The sequence below is a fragment of the Panthera pardus genome, unplaced genomic scaffold (genome assembly GCF_024362965.1).
Source record: "Panthera pardus isolate Hobbes unplaced genomic scaffold, ASM2436296v1 HiC_scaffold_16, whole genome shotgun sequence".
Taxonomy (NCBI): Eukaryota; Metazoa; Chordata; class Mammalia; order Carnivora; family Felidae; genus Panthera; species Panthera pardus.
Genome location: NW_026526721.1, coordinates 74,421,001 through 74,435,299, shown reverse-complemented (window position 1 = coordinate 74,435,299; position 14,299 = coordinate 74,421,001). Strand labels below are relative to the sequence as shown.

Sequence of the window (14,299 nt, the reverse complement as noted above, 5' to 3'; positions counted from 1 at the left end):
TTTCCGGCCCATGCACAAAATGTTGCATCCACATGACACCTGAAACAGAATGCTAGGGGCACCAGTGACAGTCACAACAAAGTCTATTACAATGAGAGGCAAGGCCAACTGATCGGGACCAACACTCTTGATAAGAATGCGGCCTCGAACAGCCGGGGTACAGAGTTTTTAAAGCCGATCACATCGTTTTATCATTACCTGGGAACAGAACGGAGAAACAGTTCCCAGATGAGTTAGAAACAGTTGCCAAGGGGCGCCTGGGTGGCTCAGTTGGTTAAGTGTCCGACTTCGGCTCAGGTCACGATCTCGCGGTATGTGAGTTCGAGCCCCGCATCGGGCTCTGTGCTGACTGCTCAGAGCCTGGAGCCCGTTTCGGATTCTGTGTCTCCCTCTCTGACCCTCCCCCGTTCATGCTCTGTCTCTCTCTGTCTCAAAAATAAATAAATGTTAAAAAAAAAAAAATTAAAAAAAAAAAAAAAGAAACAGTTGCCAAATGAGGTGATTATTTTAAACTTTCTGCCACTAAGTTGCAACCAGTGGATCTCCTTGACCTTGCCTCTGATGCTTTCTTTGAGCTTTTGTTTTCCTTCATTGGTAAAGCCTGATTTACAAGAGTATGAAATGTGATTTACAAGAGTAAAGCAAGGCTGTTATCCCTTCACCTTCAGTGTCAGAACAAAGCTGTTATTTTTCAAGCTTCCTGTTAGCCCTACACTACAATTTAACCCTTACAATATGATTTACCTAAGGTCACATAGCTAATACCCAGTAGAGCAGTGACTCAAACATCTTTGCTACCTGTGACCTTTCCATCATGTTTAAAGATTACTTTCAACAAATGTTATTAAAATCTTCATTTACCAGAGTTCTTTACTAGAAAAAATTAATGAAAATGATCACTGAAGATGATAACTATTCCAAATATTAAGCCAAGAGATTTATTATAACATGATCTAAACTGGCATAAAATTCCAGAAGATTTCCTCATTAAAAATGCTATAGAAACTCAGTAAAAACCCATTTATTAACATTACATCTCTGTGATGTGGACATGGAAGTCAGAGTCTTAGAAACACACACAAACACACACACAAAACAGCAGAGGTTAAAATAATAGTATAGTAATAATGTCATTCATAATCAACATTCTTCTGGGTCTCCCAAGTACACTAAAAATCAAGTTTTTGAAATTTAAAAACAAATGCTGTGACAGTTCTTTGTGGAAGAGAGAAATTAGAAATTTGTTTGAAATAAAGGTATATATTGTTTTCGACTGTTTCCTTCTAAAACCGCGTCTCAAAGTCTTTATTCATTTCATGATATTATCAACTCCCCTACTACTAAAAGTAGAAATTTTTCAGCATGTTACCATCAGGGTAAATTCCTATAAGCTGTCTTTTGAAAATCTTTCATGTTCACAGATAATCTCTTAATTTATATCATCCCACCATTTGTATCACCTTCCACCAGTAAATTTACATTAATATATTTTTAAACTTTATACCTAAAAAAAGTGAATCTGGTACAAATCATGGGGTGACTCTTAAAACTAGAACCAAATAAGTCTGCCCATTCTTTGGTCTGCCCGTCTGTTTTAGCTCCATATGCCAGGGTAGCCAAATGGGTCTTTTTTTTTTTTTAATTGTATCAGCTGACAGCTGTGACAATCGATCTGTTTCAACCAGCTGAAACCAGATCTGTCTCCCATCTAACACCCCTGCATCTAAAGCTTGTGTTTCTTGGAACAAAATGATGTGTTTATGTAAAAAAAGAAAAATTGAGTCATGTTTTCTTTACTCTCCAGGAGGTGTTTGGTTACCGGACCCAGAATCTACGCAGAGCCCTATGCCTTATAACAACCATGCTGACGTGTGGGGTTCTTCTGCTGGTGTTCTACTGGAAGCCCCAGTGGAGAGTGTGGGCTAATTGCAACCCATGCCCTTTGCAAGAAGCAGACACTGTTTTGCTAAGAACAACGGTACGTGCCCTTCAGCATTGCATTGGTGGTGCCACCAATGGCTGGCTGGTGTTCCAGAGATCTTTCTTTGCTTAAGAGTTTTCTTGTTCCCAAGTAGGAGATGGCAATAGTATCCTGGAACTTACTTGCCCTCTCTTACTTTGACTCAGGAAGGAAGGACATTTCCTCCATGTCACTCTGGGGAAATGACTACTATGTCAGGCTGATTTTCAGTTTCCTTAGCCATTACATGAGTAGTGGCTGTTGGTATTACAACTCTTATAGACATAACACAAGAAGGATATTGTGTTTTTTTAGATATATATATAGATATATATATATTAGATATATATTTTTAGATATTTTTCAGTTTTTTTAGAATACAAATTTTGAGGGGAAGTAGATATTTTAAACCCTTAAATGTCATAAGATAGCCAGAAGCTGTTTTCTTCATAAAAAAACTTTCCTGTGAAGTATGTCTTTTTATTCTCTAGCATAGTGGTTCTCAAATTAGTTGGAGGGCTCCTTAAAACAGACTGCTGACCTCACCCCAGAATTTTGATTTAGTAGGCTTATGGTAGGCCTGAGAATTTGCATTTTTAGCAAGTTTCAAGCTAATGCTAATCCTCTTGTCTGTAGCCCAAACTTTGAGAATCTCTGGTCTAGGTAGGTATTTGGTTGATTGAGTGACTTATTGAATAAATATTTGAGAATTTCATGGGCTGGATTGATTTCTCTAGGATGAATTCCAAAGATATACGAGGAAGAAGGTTATATGCCTCTACTTAGCTACACTGAAGTTTCCTATAAGCAAGAACCCAGAAGAACCCCTGGTGGCTGACCGCCACTCTGTCATTAACCATGCGGTATTGAAGCCCGAATTAAAAGTAAGCAATTTTGAGCGCAATGTTATGGCATGTCTTTGCTAAAAAAGAATACTGCAAATGTTTATTGGAGGAAAGTTCTGAATGTCATGCTGCTGGGCTGGGAATTACAACAGTGTGTCAAAGCAAGTGAGGCTGCTGGGCTGGGAATTACAACAATGTATCAAGGCAAGTGAGAGCTGCGTGGGGACCCCTACCAAGAAGCCCTCACCTCCCCTGACAGGCTTTACTTGGTGAATGACATCTGTTCTATCACATTTGTAATTGCAGCTGCGATATATCCAAGTGCGGAAAATCAGGTATGTTTGGGACTACTTGGAGAAGAGGTTTCAGAAAGTCGGGTAAGTCTTTTTCTCAGCATTCATCAGGATATAAGGGAGGAACTGGAATTGTTGGGTGCCACGAACTAAGGTATGCTTCTTGTCCTGACCACACCCTAGGCTGCTGGAAGACAGCAACTCCTGCTATGATATCCACCACACGTTTGGACTGGGCCTGACAAGTGAAGAGCAAGAGGTCAGGTAGGGTTTGTGATACTTCCTGAGAGTAAACTCGGCCGGCAGAAATTGAAATATCAAATGGCTTATGATCAGTGAGCTATAGGCATAATGCTTCACCAGCTTCATTTAATTCCAGTTTATTTACCAGCAACAGAGACAAATTTTAAGTTGTTTTCATCACAAGCAAACTTATTAAAAAGAAGAGCCCAAAAGAACAGTGCAGGCAAATATTTGATCTTTTCTTTCAGGATTGTAAAACAGTCTCGTCTGTGTTGTTGTTTTCATTCTTTCCTTAAAAAGCCTTGAGTCATTTCATAGACTTCTGATTTGTCATCCTCTAAATCCTTGGAGAGGCAGAAAGACAATATTATGATTAATTTTCCTATGAAGAAACAGCCTGGAGATGAAGATTTTGTTTGCTCAGGTAGTTGTGTCATTCTTAACACCTAGAACAGTGCCTGATTCATGGTGGACGCTCAACAGTTATTTGTGGAATGAATGAATACATGAATGCATTCATTAATCTACTGACCGAATGCCTTTACTATGCTAAGCACTTTGCAAGCACTAAAGATCTAAGGATAAATAAGGCTTACTCACTACCCCAGAGACATTCACTGACTATTGGGAAAGAATAGTGGTACAATTGTGAGAATGATATCTATAAATGCACAGAGATTAGGACATAATAGTATAGTAGTACCATAAAAATGCTTATGCTACTTATTAACCCATAGCGATTTTGAGTCTCGGCTTCCCTCATCTGTAATTTGAAATAGTGAATGCTGGTGAGTCTGAAAGTAAACCATTGCAAGACTTCCCCAGAATCCTAATAATTACCTTCATTTCTTGCCCATTTTCAGGACCTATCCTTCCCGACCTTCCTCACAGTCTATCAGAAACACAAATTCTCCAGCTAAGAAGCATTCTGGTACATAAAATACAGGTTCTTGGGCTCCACCCTCATAATTTTCATTTAGTAAATAGGAACTAAGGGTAGCGGTGAGAGCAGAAACTGCATTTTAAGCAAACCCCCCCTCCAACGATTCATATGCGCACCAACTCTGAGAATTACCGATCTGTTGTTTTTAAACTTTTCTGCTGAATGAAAAATGACGAAAAAATGAACAAGGCATCATCCAGATTCTGACAATGTTTGCAAAACGCCTTAGAGATGGTATCACTGTATAAGATTTCAGATGTAATGCTGATTACGTTGAAACACAAAATGTCGTCATAGTCATTAAGAGCGTACTGGTTTCATAGCATTAAGCACCAGACACGTGAAGGATTGAGCTAAGTTAGGAGGTGTAGTTGATTAACGCAAGTTTACTTCTCCTAGGACACCATTTCTACAGGAAGGATTGCCCTTCACATTTGTCCTTAGCAAGTGCCAAGCTTTACTAAATATCACAAATAATTAAATTTAAAGCTGGTCCACACCGTAAAGAACTTGACAATGTAATGAGCAAGACAAAGAGTTTAGTTTCCCAAATGCGAAGGATAGAGGAAATAATCTACTTTCAAATACACAGGCAGGTTTTACTCATGGGTTTTTCTAGGGGGACAGTAAAGAGAGTGAATAGAATGTGAAGATCTCCTCCCCCTACCCCCATCATTTTTTATTTATTATTTTTTATTGTATTATTTTTTCCCATCATTTTTTAATGTAAGACTAGGGCTTTTTTTTTTTTTAATGTAAGACTAAGGATTTTTTTTTTTCAAAACTCAAATGCGATTGATTGATTGAGTGATATCTGATTAAATTCCTAACTGGAGATGAGTTTGCCTTCATGAAAAGCAAGGATGCAACATGAGAAATGAAGGAGGATACTGAGAACTCCTCGATGACAAAAAGCCACAAAGTCTAAATACAACTTTCTCTTCAGGATTCCCAGAAACCAGGCAAAGAGGGAAAATGGACACATTTATGTGGTCACCTTTTTGGTAACAAAAAAGCAAATCAGAACATCAGGAGAGACAACATCCTGAAGAGAAATTTTCAGAAGGCCTTGGGAAGAAAAATATTCCAGGAGCTTCCCCGCTCCTATCTTCACTTATTCATGAACTGGATGCCACTTTCTCTCTCACTGCCTGTCGTAGATATGTCCACAGGGACTTGAGGCAATTCTCTTATCTCACAGAAACAGGGAAAACCACACCTACCTTACCCCCATCCATCCAATAATCTTATAAGGACAGTCTTTAAGTTGTGCACTTCCTCATTTTCTTTTCACTTAATGCCCTGCTCCTGCCTCCTTTGTTTACCCTACTGAAGTAGAAGAAATGTCTGGTGGTCAAGGCAGCTCTTAACGTGGGCCCCAGACCAGTCACCCTGTTGGTAACCCAGCTCTCTGGAAGAAGAAAAGCTTGGATGGGGAGAGTCTGCCAAATTCTATCGTGGGAAAAACAACCGCTATTGCTGATTTCAAGCCACCAACGTGACATCACTGAATGTGGAGCTTGGAAGAGATGTTCCCTGTCAGCTTGGGTATACATCAGGGCCGAACTTAATTCTCAACATCTGTCACCTGACTGGGAGAAAAGGGCATGCCTATGAGTACCAGAGGAAAGGAATCTTGAGTAACAGGCAGCAAACCCAGCAGCACACGCTGTTTGACCTGTCTCCCAGCATCTCTGCACCTCAGTGTTTTCACACATGGAGTCAGAAGACCCTGGTTTGCGTCCTCTGGGATCCATGCAAATCATTGCAGTAGGAAAGGCGTGGCTTGGAAATCAGACAAACTTGGGCTGAGCTCTGTTATACCTTAGATTCAGGACATGTCATGCACATTGCACCATCAGTGCTCACGGAGTGTGAGGTGGAGTCGTGGAGCCCACGTTGTGACACCTGGATCCGCTTCTTTCCTGCTCTGTGGCTCTGGGGGAGTTACTGAGTTTATCTGAACTTCACTTTCCTTTATAATAAAAATGATAATATGAAAACTCGTAGAGGTAATGTGATGATTACAGGAGATAATACGTATAAAAGGCTAAGAGTTGCATTGTCACAATTAATACTAGATATGGGTACCTTTGGCAGAACACACAAAATGAATAGTTTTTCCCATTGGCAAAATGGGAGATATTAGCCCTTTCCTTTAGACCGTTGTGACAAACGAGAGAATCTTGTGTGAGAACGCTGTAGATTGTCAGATGCTGTACAAACATGAGGGCCTCTTACTGGAATGTACTCATGTGTGGATTAACAAAGTGTTAGATGTGAGGACCATATATCATCTTCTAGTTTGTTAGCTCATTCATTCATGTGTTTATTTACATATACTAAGGGCCTGTCCTAGGTGCTGAAGAGACCAAGGTAAGATATATATGATCTCGAACATCAAGAGCAATCTAGAATGCCTAAGAATTCTAGAAACATCGTCATATCTGTGTCTTGTTAGGTGTTCTCAGAATGTGATTGAATTCTTTAAAAAATAACATGCCTTTCTAACTGCATTTTGATTCTTGAGTTGCATTAAGATATATTTTTAACTAGAAAAACAACATTGTCCATCATGCACTTTCATTTTAAAACTATGTTAGTATTTTAGGATGTGCACATTAATTTTTTGATTAAAGGCACAAAGAGCCTTAAAGGTAGAGAAGTGACTTTTGCCTAGTCTGGTTGTACTCACTTATCAATGTGGTTTTATTTTTATTTATTTTTATTTTTTAATTTTTTTTAAATATGAAATTTATTGTCAGACTGATTTCCATAAAACACCCAGTGCTCATCCCAAAAGATGCCCTCTTCAATACCCATCACCCACCCTTTCAATGAGGTTTTAGATTTGGCACTTAATTGGTGATCACTTTCTTACAGAAGATTAGTGTGTGGGCCCAATGCCATTGAGGTAGAAATCCAGCCCATATGGAAGCTGCTTATTAAACAGGTAACTGTTTCATCTATCTTTGAAAAAAAAAACAATTTTTGTTCTTTATTTTTATTTCCTGGTATTCAGGAAATTTTAGGCAACACACGGATACTTGGATATGAACAAAATCTATGGTTCATATAACTTCTTTTTGTTCTTCCCTTCTGCCTTTATGCTTTTCCTGTCTGTGAATGTTTTTTCCTTTTATTTTATTTTTTTATTTCAATAAATATATTTTTATTCCAAGATTTCTAAATGGTCTTTTTTAAATAACCACTTGTTTTAAATTAAAATCCATTTAAAAAAATCTCTACCTGTGAGAGACAGATTCATGTTTCATTATTTTCTGTTTTTTTCATTTTAAGTTTTTGATGGGGGTTGTAATGGTGGTGGTGGTGAGGTAATATTAATTCCGTGATCTTTTTGATGAATTTATTATTTTTTGTATCAAGTTTATTTATTTATTTATTTATTTAATATATGAGATTTATTGTCAAATTGGTTTCCATACATCACCCAGTGCTCATCCCAAAAGATGCCCTCTTCAATACCCATCACCCACCCTCCCCTCCCTCCCACCCCCCATCAACCCTCAGTTTGTTCTCAGTTTTTAACAGTCTCTTATGCTTTGGCTCTCTTCCACTCTAACCTCTTTTTTTTTCCCTTCCCCTCCTTCATGGGTTTCTGTTAAGTTTCTCAGGATCCACATAAGAGTGAAAACATGGTATCTGTCTTTCTCTGTATGGCTTATTCCACTTAACATCACTCTCTCCAATTCCATCCATGTTGCTACAAAGGGCCATGTTTCATACTTTCTCATTGCCACGTAGTACTCCATTGTGTATATAAACCACAATTTCTTTATCCATTCATCAGTTGATGGACATTTAGGCTCTTTCCATAATTTGGCTATTGTTGACAGTGCTGCTAGAAACATTGGGGTACAAGTGCCCCTATGCATCAGTACTCCTGTATCCCTTGGGTAAATTCCTATCAATGCTACTGCTGGGTCATAGGGTAGGTCTATTTTTAATTTTCTGAGGAACCTCAACACTGTTCTCCAGAGCGGCTGCACCAGTTTGCATTCCAACCAACAGAGCAAGAGGGTTCCCATTTCTCCACATCTTTTCCAGCATCTATAGTGTCCTGATTTGTTCATTTTGGCCACTCTGGTGTGAGGTGATATCTGAGTGTGGTTTTGATTTGTATTTCCCTGATGAGGAGCAACGTTGAGCATCTTTTCATGTGCCTGTTGGCCATCCGGATGTCTTCTTTAGAGAAGTGTCTATTCATGTTTTCTGTCCATTTCTTCACTGGGAAATTTTTTTTCGGGTGTGGAGTTCGGTGAGCTCTTTACAGATTTTGGATACTAGCCCTTGGTCCCATATGTCATTTGCAAATATCTTTTCCCATTCTGCTGGTTGCCTTTTAGCTTTGTTGATTGTTTCCTTTGCTGTGCAGAAGCTTTTTATCTTCATGAGGTCCCAGTAGTTCGTTTTTGCTTTTAATTCCTTTGCCTTTGGGGATATGTCAAGTAAGAATTTGCAATGGCTGAGGTCAGAGAAGTCTTTTCCTTCTTTCTCCTCTAGGGTTTTGATGGTTTCCTGTCTCACATTCAGGTCCTTTATCCATTTTGAGTTTATTTTTGTGAATGGTGTGAGAAAGTGGTCTAGTTTCAACCTTCTGCATGTTGCTGTCCAGTTCTCCCAGCATCAATTGTTAAAGAAACTGCCTTTTTTCCATTGGATGTTCTTTCCTGCTTTGTCAAAGATTAGTAGGCCATACGTTTGTGGGTCTAGTTCTGGGATTTCTATTCTATTCTATTGGTCTATGGGTCTGTTTTGTGCCAATACCATGCTGTCTTGATAACAGCTTTGTAGTAGAGGCTAAAGTCTGGGATTGTGATGCCTCCTGCTTTGGTCTTCTTCTTCAAAATTACTTTGGTTATTCGGGGCCTTTTGTGGTTCCATATGAATTTTAAGATTGCTTGTTCTAGCTTCGAGAAGAATGCTGGTGCAATTTTGATTGGAATTGCATTGAATGTGTAGATAGCTTTGGGTAGTATTGACATTTTGACAATATTTATTCTTCCAACCCAGGAGCATGAAATATTTTTCCATTTCTTTATATCTTCAATTTCCTTCATAAGCTTTCTGTAGTTTTCAGCATACAGATCTTTTACATCTTTGGTTAGATTTATTCCTAGGTATTTTATGCTTCTTGGTGCAGTTGTGAATGGGATCAGTTTCTTTGTCTTTCTGTTGCTTCATTATTCGTGTATAAGAATGCAACTGATTTCTGTACATTGATTTTGTATCCTGCGACTTTGCTGAATTCATGTATCAGTTCTAGCAGACTTTTGGTGGAGTCTATTGGATTTTCCATGTATAATATCATGTCATCTGCAAAAAGTGAAAGCTTAACTTCATCTTTGCCAGTTTTGATGCCTTTGATTTCCTTTTGTTGTCTGCTGATGCTAGCACTTCCAACACTATGTTAAAATAACAGTGGTGAGAGTGGACATCCCTGCCGTGTTCCTGATCTCAGGGAAAAAGCTCTCAGTTTTTCCCCATTGAGGATGATGTTAGATGTGGGCTCTTCATAAATGGCTTTTATGATATTTAAGTATAATCCTTCTATCCCGACTTTCTCGAGGGTTTTTATTAAGAAAGGATGCTGAGGGGCACCTGGGTGGCTCCGTCGGTTAAGCGGCTGACTTCGGCTCAGGTCATGATCTCGCGGTCCGTGAGTTCGAACCCCCGTCGGGCTCTGTGCTGACAGCCCAGAGCCTGGAGCCTGTCTCAGATTCTGTGTCTCCCTCTCTCTGACCCTCCCCCGTTCATGCTTTGTCTCTCTCAAAAATAAATAAACGTTAAAAAAAAATTATAAAAGAAAGAAAGGATACTGAATTTTGTCAAATGCTTTTTCTGCATCAATTGACAGGATACTATGGTTCTTATCTTTTCTTTTATTAATGTGATGTATCACGTTGATTGATTTGTGAATGTTGAACCAGCCCTGCAGCCCAGGAATGAATCCCACTTGATCATGGTGAATAATTCTTTTTATATGCTGTTGAATTGGATTTGCTAGTATCTTGAGAATTTTTGCACCCATATTCATTAGGGATATTGGCCTGTAGTTCTCTTTTTTTACTGGGTCTCTTTCTGGTTTAGGAATCAAAGTAATACTGGCTTCATAGAATGAGTCCGGAAGTTCTCCTTCCCTTTCTATTTTTTGGAATAGCTTGAGAAGTAGAGGTATTATCTCTGCTTTAAACGTCTGGTAGAACTCCCCTGGGAAGCCATCTGGTCCTGGACTCTTATTTGTTTGGAGATTATTGATAACTGATTCAATTTCTTCTCTGGTTATGGGTCTGTTCAAGCTTTCTATTTCCTCCTGATTGAGATTTGAAAGTGTGTGGGTGTTTAGGAATTTGTCCATTTCTTCCAGGTTGTCCAGTTTGTTGGCATATAATTTATATAATTTTTCATAGTATTCCTTGATAATTGCTTGTGTTTCTGAGCGATAAGTTGTAATCATTCCATCTTCATTCATGATTTTATCTACTTGGGTCATCTCCCTTTCCTTTTCAAGAAGCCTGGCTAGAGGTTTATCAATTTTGTTTATTTTTTCAAAAAGCCAACACTTAATTTCGTTGATCTGCTCTACAGTTTTTTTAGATTCTATATTGTTTATTTCTGCTCTGATCTTTATTATTTCTCTTCTTTTGCTGGGTTTAGAGTGTCTTTGCTGTTCTGCTTCTATTTCCTTTAAGTGTGCTGTTAGATTTTGTATTTGGGATTTTTCTTGTTTCTTGAGATAGGCCTGGATTGCAATGTATTTTCCTCTCAGGACTGCCTTCGCTGCAATCCAAAGCATTTGGACTGTTGTATTTTCATTTTCGTTTGTTTCCATATATTTTTTAATTTCTTCTCTAATTGCCTGGTTGACCCATTCATTCTTTAGTAAGGTGTTCTTTAACCTCCATGCTTTTGGAAGTTTTCCAGAATTTTTCCTGTGGTGATTTCAAGCTTCATAGCATTGTGGTCCGAAAATATGTATGGTATGATCTCAATTCTTGTATACTTATGAAAGGCTGTTTTGTGACCCAGTATGTGATCTATGCTGGAGAATATTCCATGTGCACTCGAGAAGAAAGTATATTCTGTTGCTTTGGGATGCAGAGTTTTAAATATATCTGTCAAGTCCATCTGATCCAGTGTATCATTCAGGGCCCTTGGTTATTGACCATGTGTCTAGATGATCTATCCATTGTTGTAAGTGGGGTATTAAAGTGCCCTGCAATGACCACATTCTTGTCAATAAGGTTGCTTATGTTTGTGAGTAATTGTTTTATATATTTGGGGGCTCCCATATTCAGCACATAGACATTTATAATTGTTGGTTCTTCCTGATGGATAGACCCTGTAATTATTATATAATGCCTTTCTTCATCTCTTGTTACAACTTTTAATTTAACGTCTAGTTTGATATAAGTATGGCTACTCCAGCTTTCTTCTAACTTCCAGTTGCATGATAGATAGTTCTCCATCCCCTCACTTTCAATCTGAAGGTGTCCTCAGGTCTAAAATGAGTCTCTTGTAGACAGCAAATAGATGGGTCTTGTTTTTTTATCCATTCTGATACCCTATGTCTTTTGGTTGGCGCATTTAGTCCATTTACATTCAGTATTATTATAGAAAGATATGGGTTTAGAGTCATTGCAATGTCTGTAGGTTTCATGCTTGTAGCGATGCCTCTGGACATTGCCTCACAGGATCCCCCTTAGTATCTCTTGTAGGGCTGGTTCAGTGGTGTTGAATTCCCTCAGTTTTTGTTCGTTTGGAAAGACCTTTATCTCTCCTTCTATTCTAAATGACAGACTTGCTGGATAAAGGATTCTCGGCTTCATATTTTTTCTGTTCATCACATTGAAGATTTCCTGCCTTTCCTTTCTGGCCTGCCAAGTTTCACTAGAGAGATCCATCACGAGTCTTAGTCTCCTTTTATATGTTAGAGCACGTTTATCCCTAGCTGCTTTCAGAAATTTCTCTTTATCCTTATATTTTGCCAGTTTCACTATGATATGTTGTGCAGAAGATCGATTCAAGTTACATCTGAAGGGAGTTCTCTGTGCGTCTAGGATTTCAATCCCTTTTTCCTTCCCAAGATCAGGGAAATTCTCAGCTATGATTTCTTCAAGTACACCTTCAGCACCTTTCCCTCTCTCTTCCTCCTCTGGAATACCAATTATATGTAGATGATTTCTCTTCAGTGCATCATTTAGTTCTCTAATTACCCCCTAATACTCCTGGATTTTTTTATCTCTCTTTTTCTCAGCTTCTTCTTTTTCCATAATTTTATCTTCTATTTCCCTATTCTCTCCTCTGTCTCTTCAATCAGAGCTGTAGTCACCTCTATTTTATTTTGCAGCTGATTAATAGCATTTTTTATCTCCTCCTGGCTGTTCCTTAGTCCCTTGATCTCTGTAGCAATAGATTCTCTGCTGTCTTCTATACTGTTTTCAAGCCCAGCGATTAATTTTATGATGATTACTCTAAATTCACTTTCTGTTATATTGTTTAAATCGTTTTTGATCAGTTTGTTAGCTGTCGCTATTTCCCAGAGTTTCTTTTGAAGGGAATTCTTCCGTTTCATCATTTTGGATAGTCTCTGCAGTGGTGGGGAACTGCAGGGCACTTCCCCTGTGCTGTCTTGAATAACTTGCATTGGTGGGTGGGGCTGCAGTCAGACCTGATGTCTGCTCCCAGCCCACCACTGGGGCCACAGTCAGACTGGTGTGTACCTTCTCTTCCCCTCACCTGGGGGGGGATTCACCATGGGGTGGGGTGGCCTGACTGGGCTACTTGCACACTGCCAGGCTTGTGGTGCTGGGGATCTGGCGTATTAGCTGGGGTGGACCAGCAAGGTGCACAGGGGTGGGAGGGGCAGGCTCAGCTCGCTTTTCCTTTGGTGATCTGCTTCAGGAGGGGCCCTGCAGCACCAGGAGGGAGTGAGACCCTCTGCCGGAGGGGATGGATCCACAGAAGCACAGTGTTGAGTGCGCATTGCAAGGAAGTTCCCTGTCAGGAAATGATTCCCTTTGGGATTTTGGCTGGGGGGTGGGCGAGGAATATGGTGCTGGTGAGCACCTTTGTTCCCCTCCAAGCTGAGCTCTGTTGTCCGAGGCTCAACAATTCTCCCTCCCATTGTCCTCCAGCCCTCCCGCTCTCTGAGCAGAGATGTTAACATATGACCTTCCACATAAGTCACGTTTGCTGTCAGAACACACTCCATCTGGCCCCTCCGCTTTTGCAAGCCAGACTCAGGAGCTCTGTTTTGCCGGCTGGCCGCCCCTCTGGCCGGCTCCCTCCCACCAGTCCGTGTAGCGCGCACCACCTCTCCATCCTTCCTACCCTCTTCCGTGGGCCTCTCGTCTACGCTTGGCTCAGGAGAATCCATTCTGCTAGTCTTCTGGTGGTTTTCTGTGTTATTTAGGCAGGTGTGGGTGGAATCTAAGTGATCAGCAGGATGCAGTGAGCCCAACGTCCTCTTACGATGACATCTTCCGGAACATCTCCTACCCCTATTCTCTTTTTGATGATTTTAAACATATTAGTTTTGTCTTTCTCTGGTTGCTTTATTATGTCAATTTTTTTGGGAATGACTTCTTTGTTAGTGGATTTATTTATTTTTTAGAATATTTTCTTAGTGTGCTTTGAAGTTATTTTTTTCCTTCTTTTTTTGATTTAACTTTATTTTTTATTTTTCTAAATTTTTATCCAAATTAGTATATGGTGAAGCAAAGATTTCAGTAGATTCCTTAATGCACCTTACCCATTTAGCCCACCCCCTTCCCACAACCCCTCCAGCAACGCTCAGTTTGTTCTCCATAGTTATGAGTCCCCCTCATTTGTTTTGTCCCCCTCCTTGTTTTTATATTATTTTTGTTTCCCTTCCTTTATGTTCATCTGTTTTTTCTCTTTAAGTCCTCAAATGAGTGAAGTCATATGATTTTTGCCTTTCTCTGACTAATTTCATTTAGCATAATTCCATCCACGTGGATGAAATGTCAAG

At 39.5% G+C, this 14,299-nt stretch overlaps 1 protein-coding gene across 3 annotated transcripts in view; it reads left to right on the top strand.

Annotated features, from left to right (window-relative positions):
- Positions 1–14,299, top strand: part of LOC128777272 (probable cation-transporting ATPase 13A5) — a 67,462-nt gene that overhangs the window by 23,017 nt on the left and 30,146 nt on the right. The window contains exons 2-6 of one of the 3 annotated variants that reach the window (XM_053903537.1): positions 1,805–1,978; positions 2,698–2,844; positions 3,112–3,140; positions 3,282–3,362; positions 7,168–7,237. In XM_053903537.1, the coding sequence (XP_053759512.1) occupies positions 1,805–1,978; positions 2,698–2,844; positions 3,112–3,140; positions 3,282–3,362; positions 7,168–7,237 (501 nt within the window). Of the gene's footprint in view, positions 1–1,804; positions 1,979–2,697; positions 2,845–3,111; positions 3,183–3,281; positions 3,363–7,167; positions 7,426–14,299 lie in introns of those variants that run through there. The other 2 variants (XM_053903536.1, XM_053903538.1) reach the window with 2 other exon arrangements.